We start from the raw sequence: 20,676 nt of genomic DNA, 5'->3' as shown, positions 1-20,676 counted from the left end.
ACCTGCCCCAGAGACCCTGTATTCAGAGCTGCCCATTACTGTCAGTGCCTCCTTGACGACAGGTTCCTGGGTAACCCAGTTGGTGAGCAGAATCAGAAGCGAAGCGGGAGCATTTCCATGGTGATTCTGCCCTGGCTTCCCAAGAGGAGGAGAGAGAAGACCCAGGTTGAGCAGAGCCTGAAAACAAAAACGCTGCATCGTTTTCTTAAACAATGTCAATTTCAGACTGTTTGGAGCTGGAAGAATCTTTGGTCATATGATGGAAACAAACTGTGTGGCATATTCAAAGATTCTTTCCCTTATAAGATAGAGAATTGTCTATAAATGCTTCAGTTTAAGGGTTTATGCATTTTGGGGGAACTTTTAATTATTATATCCATCGATCAAGAAAATGGAGTGGCAGGATCTGAAACAATTATCCAAAGGCTCAAATGAGTTTTTTCTCCCCCCCTTTTATAAAAATCAGGATTGTGGGGCGCCTGGGTGGCTCAGTGGGTTAAGCCGCTGCCTTCGGCTCAGGTCATGATCTCAGGGTCCTGGGATCGAGTCCCATATTGGGCTCTCTGCTCAGCAGGGAGCCGGCTTCCCTCTCTCTCTCTCTGCCTGCCTCTCCATCTGCTTGTGATATCTCTCTGTCAAATAAATAAATAAATAAATCTTAAAAAAAAAAAATCAGGATTGTGTGGGCTAAGATCCTAAGCAATGGTGGGTCTAGGTCATGGTTGCCTACGAATCTTGCTTGCATTTCTGGCATATGGTTTTGGCCTTCAATTAGATGCTGTTTAAACAACAAAACCCTATCAATAAAGTAGAGATTTTCAAGGCCAGGGCAAGAGTGGAGGACGTGAGGAACCAAGTGGTTTGTCCACAAGACGCAATGCCCAGCAGACAAGATAAAACACGCAGATGTGGACTCATTCACCTAGGGGCCCTAGATCATTAGACGTGCCATCCTGTCTTGTGAACCTTGCCAGTGGGGTGTTTGGGAGAGCTGAGTATAGATCACCAGGGGCTTGGGGGTTTTGTCTTCTCTTCTGCTGTGAAATCAATCACCCAAGGGTGTCCTGCTAGAGGATGTGGGTCTGTTTCATAGTAATCATTGCACTGAGCCAAGGAGTTGAGTTGAGCCTAGGAAAGGAAAACTCTGTCACTCTTTTTCTGTGTAGGAGTTTGTGATCGACACGCCATGTGAAAATGCTGAGAAGATGTACATTGGAAATGCGATGTATGGGAATTACGCCGCTGTCTTTGCTCAGCTCATCATAAACGGAAGATCGCAAGGTTTGTGCTGGTACAGAAAGCTAGAATAATTCTCTTTACCCTTACTACTTTCCAGCAAGTACTTTACCTTGAAAGTGTACTTCACAGCACTGGTTTAGTCTTGTATAAACTCAGCACCAACTTTATTTCTTCAATATACACGGTGGCTGAATTTATTCTTACATTTTTGACATTACAGTAGTTCCCCGCCCCCCTGCCCCCCCTTGTGTGCAGTTTTGCCTTCCACGATTACTGTTACCTGCGGTCAGCTGCAGTCTGGAAACAGATGACCTTCTGAGGTCAGAGGGTCCATAGTAGTGTCACACTCTGTCACAGGGCCTAGGTCATTCCCTTACTTCATCTCATCACGTAGGCAGGAAAACACTTGGCATATATAGGATTTGGTACTTTCTATGGTTTCAGGCCCTCACTGGGGTCTTGGAACATATCCCCTGTAGACAAGGGGGGACTACTGTGTACACTACCATATGCAGGGCAGGGTCCTAGAACTGACTGAATTTCAGGATCAACACAATTTATAGACTGTTCCAGGAAATGAATAAAGCTTTAATCGTAGCTTTAGAAAAGAGAGTTCAGCAACTGTCTCTCTGCTTTCTCAGGGCCCCACTGTTTCATTGTTCCTGTTCGTGATGAGAATGGAAGCTTGTACCCTGGAGTGACAGCTATCGATATGATGTACAAGGAAGGTGAGTCCTCAAGTGACACCTCTTCTCCCCTCATTTGCACTTCCTGCACACTCCCTGCCCCACCCAAGGAAGGTTGAACCTAACTCACCAAAATAGCAAAACAGAGAAGGCAGAGAAGACTCTTCGATTTTGAAGCCTGATGATAGTCTTTTATGTCACAACTGTTGGGGAATGCTGAAGATTGCCGTTCATGAATATGCATTGGTCTTGTTTTCTCCCAGCCTCTTGTATTTTCCAGTCATGAGGCAGGCAGCTTTTGCCCTGTGTAATTTCGCCTCTTTTCCTCTTCTTGGACTTGTGGGCTCTCAGAGGGCCAGTCGAGGCTCTCTCTTTTTCCTGCCTCTGAGCCACAGCCTGGTGTTGGTGCCTCAGAGGCCCTTGATGAGTCCCAAGGACTGACTCATGGGACGAGTTTGCTGTCGTACCCCAGGCTGAGTGGCTTGAACAACAGAAATGTATTGGCTCATAGTGCTGGAGGTTACAAGTTCAAGATCAAGGCGCTGGCAGGATTGGTTTCTTCTGAGGGTTGTGAGGGAGAATCTGTGCCAGGCCTCTCTCCTTGGCTTCTTACTGGTATCTTCATGCTCACATGTCATTCTCTCTCCTTGTGTGCATGTCTGTGTCCAAATTTCCCCTTTCTATAATCCAGTCCCTTGCATTAGGGCAACCCTAATGACCTCTTTTAACTTGATTATCTCTGTAAAGACCCTGTCTGCGAATAGGTCACATTAATTAGTACTGGGGGTTAGAACTGGAATGTGTGAATTTTGGGGGTGGGGTTGGGAGGGAGTGTAATTCAACCAGCAATTACTGAGAGCAGGCCATGCCTGTGGGCCCCACTGGTTGTCCACAACCAAGGCCAAACCAAGCCAAAGAAACAGGTGGGAAGAGAAGGAAAAATAAACAAAAAGAGAAAAGGGGGAAGAAGATGATTCTTTGGTGGAGGGGATAGTTTTGTCTTGGCCCTCAGTGTTTACTGACCACTGCCATGGCCGCAGGAATGGGCTACAGGTAGGGTTGTGAGTGCTCCGACTGTATCTCTCAGGGGTGACAGAGGCCCTCGCTGGCCTTGTCCCTTGAAGTCCAGTGTTGCTGAGAGCAGAGGGCTGAGCTCTTGTGAAGTGGTGTCAGACATTTAAAACACTGGCAACTTCAGAAAGTCTGCTTTGGTTTCCTTGTAAGCTCCTAAATGCAACTGTGTCCTTGTCAAGGGGTGATGTTCTAACTAAAGATGTTTACTGAAGATTTTTTTCCCCCTCAGATTAAATCTTCCTAAGTGTGAGATAAACAAAAAGTAGGCCCCAGATTCTGACAGGTGTCATTAGGAAACAGAACCGGTGGCTTTCAGGAAGCTTCTGAAACTTGGGTTACCCCAGTCACTCACAGCTGTCCTCGTGGCCATTTTCTCTTGTCTTTTTAGGCATCTGATTTCACAAACTTACTCCTTGTTCTGGGATGGAAGCGCTGGGAGGGAGGAGAAATTAGACTTCTTGCTTTCCTGCCTTCTCAGCGCTTGCCCTGACTTTTCCTTCTGATGCCTAGAGCTCTTCCTTCCGAAGTCATAGTACCCAGACTCTCCACATGAGCCCAGGAGCACAGAAGGCATAGCTCTTCAAGAAAACAAACAGACAGCGTCCCCACCCCCGCCCCAAATAGAACATCCTGGGAGAAAAAGAAAGGGTGCGGGGATTTTAGCAGAGACAGGCCTGGGAAATAGCAGGAATGGTAGGTCTAAGCTAGCACGGATTTGCCCCCTGCAGCTGTTTTCTGCTCTCTCTAGGTCTGCATGGTGTGGATAATGGGATTTTAATATTTCACAAGGTTCGGATACCAAGGGAGAACCTGCTGGATAAGTGAGTACTTTTTACTTGAACTCAGATTGGCTGCGTGTATGATCTCATTGCTCTCCCAAGCTGGGCCTGGCGCCTGGGTCTCATGGGCTGCATGTCCAGGCTGTCTGCCAGCCACTCCTACAAGTTTATTGATCTTCCATTGGAAAATTTAGATAAGAAAACAGAAAAAAATTGAACTTGTCCAAAATGCTATTCCCCAGACACAGTGATTGTTATGCACACCTTAATGTATAACTCTCTAGGCTTCTTTCCACGCTGGTGTATCAACAGAGAAAGAGATGTTTGATTTTTATTGAATGAGATCCACTTACAAATTCTATTTTTTTTAAGATTTTATTTATTTATTTGACACAGAGAGAGAGAGAGAGATCACAAGTAGGCAGAGAAGCAGGGGGAGGGGGGAAGCAGGCTCCCTGTGGAGCAGAGAGCTCCATGTGGGGCTCTATCCAAGGACCCTGGGATCATGACTTGAGCTGAGGGCAGAGGCTTAACTGACTGAGCCACCCAGGCACCCCACAAATTCTATTTTTTATAACTTGTAATTTCTGCTTAATATTATGTCAAATGTTTTTATGCAACAAGAAATACCTATGTACGTTATCATTTTCAATAGTATTATAATAGACCGTTAAATAAGTGATCTACAGTTTATGTAATCTGTCCTTACTGTTGGGCAATTTAGGTTGTTTCCTTAAAATTTGTTGCTGTTGTTGCTATTACACTCTGGGTAATGTTATCGCCTCCTTCAGGGGTGGCAGGAGGTAAGGTACTACCGTTCAGCCCAGGAGGCTGTTATAGCCAGTGCTTCTTGGAGGGATGGGTAACATCAGAGATGCTCAGTGTCATTTCCCAGCATCCCACTGCCATCAGGGTGGGTTAAACGATGAGGTGAAGGCTGCTTCTTCTGGTGCACTTTCAGGGGTGGAGCTCTAGGAGTTCACATTACACTTTGCAGAGGCCAAGAAACACCAATGACGGTTACTTTTCTCAATAGCATTTCCAGTATCCGGTAACAATCCTGACCTACTGGCTTATGGCAATCCGTAGAAAAGCTAGCAGTCAAGGTCTGGATAATCAGCTTGAGTCTAGAATTTCCTTTATAACACCTCATTCCTTTGCTTTGCCTGCAAACTCTTGCCAGCAGGTCAATGTCATAGATGCCAACAGTTTAAGAAAAATGTATGAGAAACAAAGTTTAAAAGAACGAAATTCTGTTAACCCCCCTGCCCAAGCCCCTGGGGAATTAGTAGGAGATAAAATGGAAACAACAAAAGCATCTTTGCAGTTATCCTGGTGTGTGGGGAAGCCTTGAGGCCCCCTCACCAGTGCCCGTGACAGCAGGTCTGAGTGCCACCAGCCTTCCCCAGAGATGCCAGCACGTTTTCCAGTCGCTCAAGCAGCAGTGCTGTGCTCTGGGGGATGGGCAAGAGGGAAGGAAAGCTGTAGATGTAGAGCTCCCCATGTGTCATCCACCCTCATGAGATCTCAGTGGCCTGGCCAGTCTGCCCGAAGCTGGATCCATTGGCTCATCCTTCATCCAATGCACTAGAGATTAGAAAGTTAGATCCAGCGGGTAAGAGAAGTAACAGTGAGCTACATGGTCTGTAGATGATATGAGAATATATAGATTTTTTTTTTTTTTTGATAAGCAGTATTTGATTCTAAGCCATTTTATTGCCCTTTAAACTGCTTTCAATATACCAGAAGACCGCAGTGGAAACACAGGCATTTTGGAGGAGGAGCCCCATTTTGGGGTGTTGATAAAAAATGGATCAGGAAGTAGATGTTTACATTCATCGCAATCCCTGTCAAAATCCCAGTTGCCCTTTTGTTTTTTGTTTTTGTTTTGTTTTTTCAGAAACTGAGAAAGTGCTCCTAAACTTTATGTGGCAATACGAGAGTCAGAATAGCCAAAACAATCTTGCTAAAGAAGTAGGAGACTCACACTTCTGATCTGAAAATTTATTACAAATCTATAGTAATTGAGATGTTGTGATATTATAGTGGATCCCCTGAAAGCAGGTGGGAAGTAAAAAATGAAAAAAAAAGAAAAAGGGAAAAAAATTTACTGTGGTATTAGCATAAGGATAAATAGATAGGCAATGAAATAGAATAGAGAGTCTAGGAATAAATTCTTACATTTATGGTAAGTTAATATTCAACAAGGACCATAAGACATTTTAATGGGGGGAAAGAATAGTCCTTTCAACAAATGATGCTGGGGCAAGTAGACACCCACAGGCAACAGCATGATGTTGGACTCTTCACTCCTGTACACAAAAATTAACTCAAAATGGATCACAGATATAAATGTAGAGGCCCAAACTTAAAGTTCTTAGAAGAAAAGATAGATGTGTGTCTTTGTGACCTTGACTTAAACACCAAAAACATAAGCAACCAAAGAAAAAAAGAAATTAAAATTAAACAAATTTTTAATTTTCATCAAAATTTAAAAAATTTGCACCTCAAAGGACACTATGAAGGACGTGAAAAGACAATGCACGGAATGGAAGAACATATTTGGGAATCACATGTATTGTGATATATATGATACATATATATGATCTATATCTATATCTATCTTTATGGCATCCAGAATATAAAAGGAACTGCTACAACTCAACAATTAAAAGACAAATGACCCAGCTGAAAAATGGGCAAAAGCCTGAATAGACATTTCTTCGAAGAAGATATGAAAATGGCTAGTGAGCACATGAAAAGATGCTCAACGTCATTGTCATTAGGGAAATACCAATCAAAACCACAATGAGATACCACTTTGCACCTGCTCAGATGGGTATAAAAAAAGAGACAGGCCATAATGGTTGGCGAGGATGTGGAGAAATTGAAGCCTTCATACCTTGTTGGTGGGGGTGAAAATGGTGTTGCCAATTTGGAAAAGAGTTTGGCATCTCTCCAAAAGTTTAAGTTTTTCATATGAGCCCATTCTGTTCCTAGGTATGGGTGAAAACATCGTTCACAGGAGAATCAAAAACATGCTTGCACCAAAACATGTCCACAATTGTTCAAATTGTCCAATTGTTCATAGCATAATTTTTTAAAAAGATTTTATTTATTTATTTGATAGACGGAGATCACAAGTAGGCAGAGAAGCAGGCAGAGAGAGAGGAGGAAGCAGGCTCCCAGCTGAGCAGAGAACTCGATGCGGGCCTCCATCCCAGGACCCTGGGATCATGACCTGAGCCGAAGGCAGAGGCTTTAACGCACTGAGCCATCCAGGCGCCCTGTTCAAAGCATAATTATTCATAATAGCCATAAAAGGGGAGACAACCCAAATATCCATGAACTGATGAGCAGAGGAACAAGATATGGTGTATCCATGCAGGGGCTTATCATGGGGCCGTAAACAGGAATGAAGTATGGACACACACCACAACATGCAGGGACCATGAGAACAACGAGCTGAGTAAAAGAAGGCACACATATAAGCCACATATTATACAGTTCCACCGATGGGAAACATCCAGAATGGACAACTCTGTAGAGATAGATAGTAGTTTAACGGTTGCCAGGGCCTGGAGTATGATGAGTACTGTGAGTGACTGCTCACAGCATGAGGGTTTTTTGGGGGGTGATGAAATGTTTTGGAACTGGACAGTGATAATGGTTGTACGAGTTTCTGAATGTCCTAAAAAGCACTGAATTGCACACCTTAAAAGGGGGGGATTTTATGGCATGTGAATTATATATCAACAACAAAAGAGTGGATTGGGGTGTGGTCTTCACATTCAGGCTCCAGTGTGGGTTTAATGATGGCAGTCCCCATGCTTCTTTTTGGCACGAAACCTGCTTTTACTTTCCGTGAGTCAAGTCTTGGTCAGAATCTCCTGGGGAGACTCTTCCCCTGCCTCCGACTCTGAGGTCTCATGAGCGTAGTTCCTGGACCCAGAAACCTTGTGTGTGTGTATGACATCATTTCTAGTGGTGCCATGTACTTCTTCTTTGTTAACCCTGCTCCTCTTTTCCACCTGCCTCTCCCCTATCATAGGTTTGGTTCTGTGGCTCCAGATGGGCAGTACCACTCTCCTATTAAGAACAAGAGTGCAAGATTCAATGCGATGCTGGCAGCACTGACCCCTTCGAGATTAGCTGTGACTTTCCAAGCTCTGGGTGCCATGAAGGTAGTTGACTCTGATTTTAATTTACATCATGGTTTATTCTCTGCATGTTCCGGGGATAACAATTTTAGGAGCTGAGCTTCCCGAGCCACAGTTGTTGTAATGTGGCTAGGGTTAATGGTTAGATACTAAGAAGGGCCAGTTGGTCGCATACAGAGAACATTTCTGCCCCCTTCTTATCATGGAATCCTATCCATCTACATCTCAGATGGGCTGCTGATTATGGTGGGTACGACATAGGCATTGTGGTAAAAGAGCCACAAAAGATGACCTGGGCCGGGGGGCCTGGGTCATTCAGAACAAATGCATCTGCTGGAAAAGCAGCTAAGAGCTGACAAGTGAGGGGAGGCTGGCATGTCTCAGCTCCGTTCACTGGGGAGATTTGATGGTCACGTGGCTGTTTGGGGCTTGGCATTCAGCATCACAGTTGGAGTCCATGAAGCCAGACCCCTAGAAGACATCTCTACCTCCCCTCCTCTCCCACCTTCCCAAATACTAATTTGGAAAGAGAAGCCAGTAGAGGCAAGTTCTGGAAGGGCCTTCTCTTTCTCCTTTTTCTCTTCCTCCTCCTCCTCCTCCTCCTCCTCATCCTCAAGGCTCAGCATTGTCTGTTTTCTGGGCCCTTTCCATCCTTTTGCATGTAAATATTTTAGCATAAGAAGTAAAGGAAGTAAATATTTTAGCATAAGACATGCTGGTTCCCCATTCTCCAAAGGGTCTTAGAGCAGGGAAAAACCTGCTCTAAGCTCCACGGAGCTTGGTGAAGCTGGAAGAAAAATGAGGAAACCCGTGAATATACATTGTGGCATGAATCCAACTTTCCCATCAAGAAGGAATAAATTTCATTCACCTGACTCGAGGCTGACATCAGCACATAGTCCGTTGACTAGCAGGAGGATTCTTCTTTACTCTCTTCCGAGGGTTTGGTCCTACTTCCCAGGAAGCGGGCCTGGTAGGACCTGCCCTGTGTTTTGCATTTCCAGCTGGTGGGTACAACTGAGATGCTGTAAATACCCAGGCTCAGTGCTCAGCCAGCGACCTCACGCCCGTAGGCACTGCTTCCTGTGCTTGTGTTCCTGTGGTTCTGAAGGGGTGTTGAATTCTGAGGTCCTGCATCAGGAGTGGCCCAGCCAATTGGTTCCCTTGGCTGAATCGTCTGACAAATGAAGGAGGCCCCAGGGAAGCTTGAAGTCAAGGCTGTGTTCTGAAGCACAGCTTCAGAGTGCTAAGGAACGCTTCTTCTTTAAGTCTGTAATAGAAACCATTTCAGCCATTTCGGGACTCCAGAGAGAGGCAGAAGGGGAGAAGTCGGTGAGCTGAGCATTACATTGTAGAGAAGCTGGGACAAAAGTCAGAGCCAGGATTATCTGTTCCCTCAATGGCAGTCTGCACGAGTCCCTCTGCTGGCAGTGGCCTTGGGTCCCTCTGAGGAGAGTGCCCGAGGGACACGAAAGCACCTGCTGGCCCCTGGCCTGTACAGGCGATGCAGAAAGCCTGTGCTTTATGTTTCTGAAGGGGTGGTGGTGTGTGAAGGACGTCCATGCTGCCAGCAGCCCCATTAGCTCATCCGGGCTGGTGGCCGAGGCCCAAGGGCAGGCACAGAGTAGCAGAGCCAGGGAAGTGGCAGGGCCTTCTGGAAGAGACTTGATTTTCAGTATCATCAGATCTGGAGCAAGGAGGGTGGGAGAGATGGGACCATGGCTGATTTTTTAAAGATTTTATTTATTTATTTGACAGACAGAGATTACAGGTAGGCAGAGAGGCAGGCAGAGAGGGGCGGGGAAGCAGGATCCCTGCTGAGCAGAGAACCCGATGTGGGGCTTGATCCCAGAACCCTGAGATCACGACCTGAGCCAAAGGCAGAGGCTTTATCCCACTGAGCCACCCAGGCTCCCCCATGGCTGATTTTTAAAAGGTCCTTGTTCTCTAATCTCCCAGACATTGGCAACATAGAGGCCCTATCTTGATCATAGAATAGGGAACCAAGGGCTCAAATCTCAGCCAATACATGACTGGCAGTAGGGCCATGGACGAATCAGGAGGCCTCTTTAAACCTCAGCTTCTTCATCTGTAAAATGGACCTTGTGATAATGGTGAGGCAGGAGCGAGTAGAGGTATATGCGACGCTGGCACAGAGCGAATGTTCAGTAGCTCAGAGCTGTCACTGATATGATGCCTGTTGCCACTGCTGCTGTCACTGGGAAGATAGGAGTTAGCTGTGAGACAGGAATGAGTGGGCTTTTATTGGAACACATGCCATCCGGGCCTTCAGGTAACAAGGCAGTCTGAAAGGTTTTGCAGAAGCATGCAGTTTTCTTTGGATTTCTGTGTCTCTGAAGCCAAAGAGTGGCTGTGAGTCAGCACCTGCCCTGGCCAGGAGGCACATCTGCACGGTGACAGGGAGATCCCCTTGTGGAGCCTGTGAGCCCCCGGCATGATGTGGTGTGGGCACTGCCGAAGCGCTCGGCCCTGATAGACAGCGACCCTGGCCACTGTGATCTCATCGCGAGCGTCTCGGGCGAGGATGATCTCACCAGTCCTCTTGGCAGCTCCTCCTCTCCTATGGCTCAAACACATGACAGATGTTTTCTCGGCTGAAACCTAAGACGGTCCTGCTTGTTCTGTTCTCGCTGATGAGTGGAAAAATGGATCCTTTTCTCCTATGTGCATTCCTTATGTATTAGAAAACTGTCACCGTGGCTCCCCACGGTGACATTTGCTCAAGGCTGAGCATGCCCGGACCTTTTAAACTTTGCCCAGATGTCTTATTTTTCATGGTTATCTCTCATTTCCATAGTTTCTTAGTACTTTCAGGTTTTCTCTTAAAGGCTTGCCTTAATAGCCTTCCTCCAATTTGCGTCCAAAATGCCGTGCCAGATTAAATGATTAGCAGGAACAAAAGGAAAAGGAAACCAAGGCATTTGGCTTGGGTGGGAGGTGGGGCTTCGGTAGAGCTGGGCAGCTGAAGTGGAGGGCTGGGAAGCCTTTTCAGAAGGAGGAAGGAAGCTGGGGAAAGTCACCCTGAGTTCAGAGACAGAAATAGAGGGAGTGTGAAATGTGAAAGAGTTCTAGCCCATCATTTTGGGTTGATCTTGCACGGAAGTAAATATATTAGCATAAGACATGCTGGTTCCCCACTCTCCAAAGGGTCTCTCTAGTCTTTTAAAATAGATAGTACATGGTACCGGGGGCCCTCCCCCAGAGTTCTGAGCACCTCTGGGTGGGGCCGGGGCCGGGGCCGGTGAAGCTGCATTTCTAGCAAGTTCCGCACTGATGTTGACATTGCTGGTTGGGAACCACATTTGGAAAACTCCTGCACAGAGCTGACGGATAGAGTCATAGATTCCTGGCCCCATCCCAGCCACCTTGCCCCCATCCTGGCCTCCCGGTGCCTCCAAGATCATGGCCCAAGTTCTCTTCCCATCTTCAGTGCCTTGCATGACCTCTCACTCGGCCTCCTGCACACGTGAGCTGTGCTACCTAGCGTGCCCTCCCCCACTTTTCACATGGTTAGTGTTCATGTACATGTTAGTGGTCAGAAAAGTAAGTGTCCCTTCTTCAGAAAGGTCACAGCCTATGTGTGGTCCCTCTCTCATGTTTTCAAGGCCCTGTACTTCCCCTTGCAGCATTTGCTATGGTTTGACGAGCTAACGGTGTGATAGGCCATTTCTGTGTCCTTCCAGCCTAAAGGCTCCACAGCCAGGGCCCTGCCGGCCACCTTCACTGCTGGGTCTTCAACTTCCCACGTGGCATGGCACGAAGTAGGACCCCAGCAAATAGGAGTTGGCAGAATGAATGAAGAATGAATCAGGGGTGCCTGGGTGGCTCAGTCGGTTAAGTGTTTGCCTTTGGCTCAGGTCATGATCTCAGGGTCCTGGGACTGAGCTGCTTGTCAGACTCCCTGCTCAGCGGGGAGTCTCCTTCTCCCTCGGTCCTTCCTTGTGCTCTCTTTCTCTGTCTCAAATAAATAAATAAAATCTTTAAAGAAAAAAAAAAAAGGAATAAATCAGAATTCACAAATTGAGCACCTGACAGAATTGTTAGTAGAAGTAAGTGTTCCGTACATGTTTATCTTGTGCCCCACACCCCAACCCCTCAGTTCATTCCAGGCTTTCAGGGAAGAAGGATGTTGCTAACTCCTCCTTCTGACTCTGCACATAATATGTGCTTTATACGTATTAACTTATTTCTCCTCATAACAGTTCTGAGGAGGTTCCATTTGTATGTGGGGAAACTGAGGCCTGAAGAGATCAAAGGAATTTGTCCAAGGTGGGCACTGAGTATATTACAGGTTGACTCTGCTGGTCCTTGATAAGGGAGATGGCCCCATATTTGGAAGGATGGTCATAGCATGTTGTGTGGAGAAGATTGACATGTAGATATTATGGAAAGATAAAGTTGGATTCGGTGAAAACAGGGGCAGGCCAATGCGGGACATGAATACTAAGAAGCTGGAGGTGCTCAGGTGTGTTCATGAGCTGCTGAATTAGCCGAGTTATCACTTTGGGTTGTAGAAGGCCACGAGCTGGCCTGTGAATCATTGGGTTAGGAAGACCTTCACCACAGCCCTTAAGCTGGACCATGGGAGTGGGAGCCATGCTTCTCCTCATCACCTAATCCTCATGCCAGTGCTGAGGCAGGCGGAGGGAAGACGGCCCACATAAAGTTGTTCGGGTGAGGTGTGTGGGACTGACGTGTGTGAGACAGCTGGAGTGCTGTGCTTACCGTAGGCCATAGCAAGATCATGAACAGCATGGACTCTGGAATGGGCTTCTTGGATTCGCAGCCTGCCTCTGTATGAGCTCGGCAAGCTACTGAGCTTCTCCATACCTCTAAATACAATGACAGCACAACCTCGTAGAGATGTGGTAAGGCCCGGGTGGGTCAGTACCTGGAAGGGGCTGCTACAGTGCCCACAAACACTTACACTGTCCGTATAGGGAGGCTGGTATTATTATTAGATACCATTATATGTAGGTGTGATGTGTGAGCTTATATAATCAAGTTCAGGGCTTTCAGTCATGAAAATGACGTCTGAGGCTGTGAGGATACCACACTGGGTTGATAACACATGCTCAGCCTGCTGTGCTTGAGCTGACAGCAGGGATGCATGAGGCTGAGCCTGGATGTGGCTGGGAGATGTCTGTGGTCATGGTTGGCTGTGGCTATGGGAATGGGGAGTGGTGAGGTCTGTGCCATCTGGCTGTCTTCCTGGGGATCATTAAAAGACACATGGTATTGAGAGAAGAGTGGAGGGAGTGAAAGACCATCTTTGACTCATAAAAAGCTGTGGTATGTATGATGGTGGATAGCTTTTCCCAGTTGCTGGGGCTGAATGGAGAGCAAAGGGAAGAAATTAGTTTCACATGGGACACTCGGGACTCGTGATAGGAACATGACCTTTTCTGACAGTGAGTCTTGTTGGACATGAAGAAAGGGCCTTAGGAAGGTGGTAGAGTCCACTTTTTCAAGAGAGTCTCTCTCTCCTATTAATGGGGCTTTGGAGATATTATGGCCTTGAATAACTTTTTGAGACCTTCTGACTGTGCGGTTTCATGGAAAATTAGAATAACAAAGAAGAGGAGGTGAGGGGTATCTGAGTCTTCTGAGTCAAAGAAGGTTTTTCAAACCAGAGGGGTGTGATGGTGCAAAATCACTTGAGCCTGGGCTGTATTGGAGGAACACAGAGCAGAGCTGGCTGTGTGTTCCTTTTTTCCGGCCTTGCCCTGGGGCTTCTCCTTCACACAGGCTTTGACACATCCCCAGAGATGTCCCAGATGTGTGTTCTCACCCTGGTGTCTGGCTCCTGCATTTAGCTCGGCAATGCCAGGCCTGGGGACTCTAGTCACCAGCTGGGACCAGAGCTGGGCAGCTGGCATCAGAGTATGAAGCCTGCCCACCCTGACAACCATGAACCAGTCCCTTTAAATTAATAACCTCAATTTCTGTAGCTACCACTATAAAGCTATCAAGTTTTTGTCTGTTTAATTCTTGCTAAGGAGGTCACCTACTTTAGTTTCCTTTTGGAATCATTTTACGTTTATCTCTCCTTCTTGTCACTTAGTTTGATTTCATTTTTTGTGATTATTAATAGAACATTTGGTGGAGAAAGACCTTGCTTTTTTACTTGTTCTCCTTATAGGGCCTAGTAGAACACTACATGTCATGCAGTCTTTTTACTCTTCCTTTCCTTGCCTTGCCTTCTCTTCCCCTTCCCTTTCCTTTCCCTACCCCTTCCTTTTTGCCTCCCTCCCTTCCTTCCTTCTATCCATCCAGCCATCCAGCCATCTATCTACTCATCCATCTTCCTGTCAGTCTACACACTCATGTACCCACCTGTCCATTCATCTTTTGGACATTCATCCATCCATTTATCCAGCAATCCACTCACCTATCCATTCATCCGTCCATCCATCCACCCACACACCTTCCCACCCACCCCACTACAAAGACTCTGAACCCAAGGGTGATCCATTCATGTACGATTTGGTAGTTAATCGGGAGCTATGTAATGTTCTAAAGAAAGGCAGTCACTTTTCTGATGGACAACATATTGTAGAAAAACGCCCTAGGCAAGAGTATATAAGGAGAAGTCAGAGGCATATTCTATCCTCCAGAGCCTGGCCCTCAGCCAGCATTAAGGACTAAATAAGGAGCATCTCTATAGGACCTTGTACACATGAGGGCTTGGTGTACAGACTGAACTGAATGGGATTGGATAGAAATAGAAGAACTCTGACAGTGAGCACAGAGAGATCTCTGCCTTGTCGAATGGTGTGGTGTAACAGAGGGCAGAGTAAGGTAGAATATGGGGTCTCTAGAGCAATGTCTTGAAAATGTACGGTACTCACAAGTGTGTGTTTATCATTGAAATTGACGAGGCAGAGTTGATTGATGTTTATTCTGTTGATCTTTTGTAATGTGGCCAGTCATCCCTTACCACAGGGAGTTGGAGAATCGAAAATGGGGCTCATTCTGTGTCAGTTGTATGCTTGTTTTTTTAGATACATTGTGTATGCTTTGAGGAAGCATTTTCATGTTGCTCATCTTGTTCTACTCAGGTTGACATTATTCTTATTTTAGTGTCCTCACAATGTGTACACAGGTGAAAGGAGCAGAGGACTTGCTCAGATGCTGGGGAAGTCCCGTGGGATAAAGGGTTTGGTCTGGATGACCCTTGGAGGGGCCATCTGTGAAAGAGATAATACCGTTTCCAGTTTTCTGGGGTAGAAACTTCCCAAGGTTGACCACCAGAGGGTAGCAAATACCAATAATGACTTGCAGATTATTTTTTTTTCCTATTTATTTGGGGTTGTACGTAAGAAAAGCCTGGAATTTTGTTGTTTTCATCAGTTTAGCATCTTGTCAGCTATGAGTGTTGATTATTACAAAATGGTCAGTATAGGGAAAAGGGGGTGGGTGCATCACCTGAGTAATTAATTGTCTGGCCCAAGACCAAGACCGTACACAGGAGGCAGAGTTATCTGGATGACTCTTCAGGGTATAATTTGGCTCACAAATGGTTTAAAAAAATTAGTTTGCAGCATTTGGGGTGGGTGTGAAAATGGTAAAAAAAAATTTTTTTTTTTTTTTTTTTTTTTTTTTTTTTTTTTTTGTGGGGCATCTGGGTGGCTCATTGGGCTAAAGCTTCTGCCTTTGGCTCAGGTCATGCTCTCAGGGTCCTGGGATTGAGCCTGGCATCATAGGGTTCTCTGCTCAGCGGGGAGCCTGCTTCCCCCATCTCTCCCTGCCTGCCTCCCCACCTCCTTGTGATCTCTGTCTGTCAAATAAATAAATAAAATCTTTAAAAAAAAAAAAAAACCAAAAAAAATATTTTTGTGTGGTGTTTCCATGGCAGTTTACATTTTTAACAACTGAAATTTGAACATTTATTTTTTAAAAGGTGTATCTGCTACCTTTTCCCTCAAAGAGCAAAAAGTTAAAGAGCTAGTACAACTGTAGATAAGTAGCAACTGACATGAATTTTTGAAATGGTAATTTTAAAGTGTTACCATTCTGAATTTACTTCAATTCTGTGAACACATGCGGGATGAGCCACTGTGGGCAGTAAGCAGAGAGAACCTGGAGAGGTGTGCGCCCTCTGGGAGCTCACAGTGCATCCTGGTAACCTAGATCCTGGAAGGTGGTGGTTGTGGGCTTCATAAAGAGAGTGTCCAGAGATTTTTGTGGTTGGAAGAGACCTTGGAGATAAGAGTCCGGTGCCTATGTTTTACGGAGACATTTCTGAATGAGGCTCTGAGTCTCTCAGGCACCGAAGACCTAGAAGCTGACCTCCAGCCCTTCCGCCCTGGGTAAAGTCTCCAGGTCCCACCTGCAGATAGACCACCCAAGAGAACATGCCGGCATATGGAGTTTTTCTGTGTTGGAGGAGAGGAAAGTCTTGGGCATCCCTCCCCTTTTGATGTGGCCCAGGAATGTGAGATGTTTGTGACTAAGATAACATTTCAAGGAACAGAGCTCCCTTGAACTAAGTCATCAGAGGCTGAGCAAGCCTCGTAGGAAACCCCAGTCTCCTCAAACCCTGCGGTGTGGCCGTGGCAGCTATGAGAAGCAGTAGTGATGCTGCTGCCAGTATAGACTGCTTCCAAGCTGCTCTGCACCTGGGTGCCACTTGGAAGGGGGCTGTCTTCTAGCAGCCTGCTCACCCAGGTCATGGAGAAATGGTGCCCAGGCTGCAGCTGTGAGGAACATCATCTGTCCTGTTGCCTGCCCCTGGGAGCACCACCTGTGCCACCCGAGAGGTCAAGTATGGATGATTCATGGCGGGCTTACTGTCCTTAGGAGCTTTTCCACCTGAAACTTGATATTTCATGTTGCACAAGGGCTTGTACATGTCACTGTTCCTTTTCCTGACTCCACATTTCCTGGACTCCATTCTTCTTCCTCTGCCATGGATCCATCTGTTGGTAGTTTCTCAGAGAAAGGGGACAGTAGTACAGCCCGTCCCCAAGTAATAACTCCTTGTCCTGAGTGCGTCCCTGAGCATGTTATAGATAATCAGTGCTTTAGTCATCACAGTGGCTCTGTGAGGTGGGTGCTGTCGTGATCCACCCACCATCTGGTTTTTCCAGATGAAAAAACCGAGAGATAGAAAAATGTAGCAGCTTGCCCCGAGTTCCCCAGGCCTCCCAATGTGGCAGCCTCGTGTTGGGGCCCTGCCTTACCCACACTGGGATGGCTTTTGTCATCCTCAAGCAAGGAGTCCTATGAGTCCATCACAGACCCTGCTCACTGGCATTCCTGGACCACTTGGACACATGTTGTATTTGCTTTGGTTAACCAAACCAAACCAAACCAGAAAATAAAAAGAATCTTTTGTCTACGTTTAAAATTGTGGCAGTTCCACTCAAACTGGGATTTGGCAGATGCTGGCTGGTTAGCGGCTGGGCCAGAATCCCGGCTTCCTTCTCCACTGTGGCCTGGGACTTGACTTGTTCTTTAGCGGCACCACGGACTTTGCGGGATCACCATGTGTCACTGTGGTCCTGAGCATCAGTGTGCAGGGGGCATGAGGGGTGAGGGGAGACAGGCAGGTCCAGCTTTTACATAGAATGTCCTTTTATGGGGAGAAGGTCCATATATAATGAACATTTGTTGAGCATGTACAACTCTGAGCTCAGTCCAGTAGGATGGCTTTTTTTTTTTTTTTTAAGATTTTATTTATTTATCAAAGAGAGAGAAGGGGAGAGAGCGAGCACGGGCAGACAGAATGGCAGGCAGAGGCAGAGGGAGAAGCAGGCTCCCCGCTGAGCAAGGAGCCCGATGTGGGACTCGATCCCAGGACGCTGGGATCATGACCTGAGCCGAAGGCAGCTGCTTAACCAACTGAGCCACCCAGGTGTCCCAAGGATGGCTTTTTGAATACCTCTGCTTACTCGCGTCAGGTTTGTGGGTGAAAGTTTCTATATTCCTGTGTAGGAGACCTCCGCATTAGCTCTAGAAGCTGTTTGGCTTAAGTATATGGAACTTTCTCAGTGATGTGTCTAGATCGGGTCTTTCATTTTACCCTGCATGGCACTTGGAAAGGAATTTGAAAATTCCTTTCATTCTGGAGAACTTTCTTCTAATAGTTCTCTGGTAATTCTTTTCTCCCCATTTTTCTCTGTTTTCTCAGAACTCGAATTGTTTGAAGGTTGGAATTTTTATCTTGATTGCCTCTCTTTTTTTTCCCCTCAGAGTTCTCAGTAGGATTTGCTCTGTGTTCTTCAATTTTCCTCATTACACATTTTCATTTGTACAATTACTTCTAATTTTCAAGAGCTCTTTCTCATATCTGTTCCTTTTCTATAGGGAGATGTGTTTGTTTTTTAGATGCAGTTGCTCCTGTAATATAGATCAACTGGAGATTTTTTGCAGAGTTTTAGTCTCTAAATTATCTTTTTCTATCCCCCTATAGGGTCTGTTGGGGTCAATTAGAGAAAGAGAGGGTTAGGGGACAGAGAGATTGGAAACCACCAATTACAATCAATGTGAGGTTAGTGCTATAATGGAGTTACTAGCCAGACCAGGTCAAGTGCCACCAGGATTAGCTTAAGCCATTGGGGGAGAGATCCCCCAAAGACTTTACATGGACTCTTGAAGGATTAGTAGAAATTGCTTGTGAAACAAAGAGGGGGAAGAACGTTCCAGGCTGAGGGGAGACCATGCATGAAGACATGGAGGGAGTATAAAGCAATGAAACCCACGGTGGATGAACAGAAGGCTTACTGTAGCCAGAGCTTCCATGGCTTGCTTGAGAAGTTGTGGTGGCTATCTGCCACACTGACCAAGCTGGCAGGTGAGTGACGGCCATGATGGAAAAGGACTCAGGAGCCATGGAGAACCTGCAAAGGAAGATTACATGCAGGATAAGGACACTCCCAGTACTGGATTTTATTATTTTTTAAATTTATTTTTAAAAAACATTTTATTTATTTGACACAGAGAGAGAGATCACAAGTAGGCAGAGAGGCAGGAAGAGAGAGAGGGGGAAGCAGGCTCCCCACTGAGCAAGGAGCCTGATGTGGGTCTCGATCCCAAGACCCTGAGATCATGACCTGAGCCAAAGGCAGAGGCTTAACCCACTGAGCCACCCAGGTGCCCCCCAGAACTGGATTTTAGATAGAGTGTCGTGGCAAATGGGTGGAAGATAGAGGGGGTGAATAGTTGGCAATTGGGACTATGATAATGGTCCAATTAAGACATGATGTGTGGAAGAGGTGAGGAAAGAATATGGTGTAAATGTGAAGGAGAGAATGGAGAGGATATTGGGGCTGATTGGATATGAGAGACCAAGGATGACCTCAGTTCTGGCCTTGGGGACTGTGACCTTTAACTTGTTAAGGGAGTTAAGAAAAGGTCGCTTCCTATGCTTTCAGCAATAGAAATTTTCCTTTAAGTACACAACTGTTCGACTCTACCTGTAACTTACATTACCGCAGTGCCTATGGGGTGACCTCCCTCTTGGGGAAGCTCTAGGTTGAGACCCTGGGGCTTTTGGAGACCTGCTGTCCTGCTTTCCCCTTCTCCAAGGAGCAGGTGTTGAGGGCTAGCACCTGAGAAATCTCCTTCTCATGGGAGGCCTCCCTATCCAGCCCTGCTGGGACGACATGGACAAGTGTGCTGAAGGCTGGACTGTGGCATTACAAGTCCTTCTGCTAGTTCCCTCAGCTACTTCTCTAGCCTGGCTTGAATCAATAAGGAAGACGACATTTTGGCCTGTGTCTACTGTTCCTTGGCTTGTTTCTTAATTTTTGTAAAGCCAGATGGGGAGGGTGCCTTGTCAACCCCAATGCAGGGACCATAAAAGGAGGGGATGTTCATATTTAAAATGTGTGTGCCTGATGAGAACTCAGTGCCCCATTCCCGTGAAGATATGTGGCCTCACTACATTTTTTACACAGATTGGGGAAGGGGGAGGATCCTGCCTACACTGGAGGAAATCGCCTCAGACTTGAGTTTGTGGCTGGAGCAGGAGAAGGTAAACTGAGGGGTGGGCACTCCCTGCCTGCAAGGCTGGCCCTGGCCAGAGTCCCTGAAGACTTCTGTGGAACCACCTATATTTGCTGCTCAGAAGACCACAGAGCAAGTAGGTCTTGCCTGGGATGCCTGTCCTGCGAGGCCAGTCACTGGGAATGCCAGCTTCAAGGGAGCAGGCCGTGTCGTGTGTCTTCTTAGTCACTGCTGTCCCCTCTGGACTCAGCACAGGGCCTGACACTTAGTAAGCACTTAGTGAGTGAGTAAATGGGTGGATGACGATGGGAAGGCTTCTTTGGTGGAGAATAAGTCAGTCCACATCACAGCTCCATGGAGGTCAGATGTATGTCATTTGGTAGCATTTTCAGTGAATTAAGGGCAGCAAACCCTGATCTGAATCTTTAAACAGTTAAAAGCAAGCATTCTCCATTTCTTCTGTGTGTATTCAGACCTTCATTTTTATGACTTCAGAGCTTGCCCACATCAGGGTGTTTTCAGTCCCTGCAGGGGTCTATACAGGCAGAAATGATTCTGTGTTTTCTTTCCTGCCGAGCTCACTCGCTCCCTGGCTCATGCTGGCGGTTTGCTCACGGGTGAGCCTCATGGGTCTGACGACATTGTCAGTGTGACTAGAGTGCTATTCTGGGCGGATGACGCACAGGTCTGGGGATGGTCTCTCATTCTCTAGAGATGGCCGTGTAACAGGATTAAAGCTTCAGTGAGCAGCCCTGGTCCCAGACT

At 46.5% G+C, this 20,676-nt stretch overlaps 1 protein-coding gene across 3 annotated transcripts in view; it reads left to right on the top strand.

Annotated features, from left to right (window-relative positions):
* Positions 1-20,676, top strand: part of ACOXL (acyl-CoA oxidase like) — a 350,659-nt gene that overhangs the window by 60,577 nt on the left and 269,406 nt on the right. For all 3 annotated transcript variants that reach the window (XM_004770976.3, XM_004770974.3, XM_013044972.2), the window contains 4 exons: positions 1,167-1,281; positions 1,881-1,967; positions 3,748-3,820; positions 7,830-7,962. In XM_004770976.3, the coding sequence (XP_004771033.1) occupies positions 1,167-1,281; positions 1,881-1,967; positions 3,748-3,820; positions 7,830-7,962 (408 nt within the window). The remainder of the gene's footprint in view (positions 1-1,166; positions 1,282-1,880; positions 1,968-3,747; positions 3,821-7,829; positions 7,963-20,676) is intronic.

Source organism: Mustela putorius, unplaced genomic scaffold, assembly GCF_011764305.1.
Source record: "Mustela putorius furo isolate JIRA1106 unplaced genomic scaffold, ASM1176430v1.1 tig00000281_pilon_pilon_pilon, whole genome shotgun sequence".
Lineage (NCBI taxonomy): Eukaryota > Metazoa > Chordata > Mammalia > Carnivora > Mustelidae > Mustela > Mustela putorius.
Note: the sequence above shows the minus strand (reverse complement) of the source record. Positions and strands in the feature narration are given on the sequence as shown.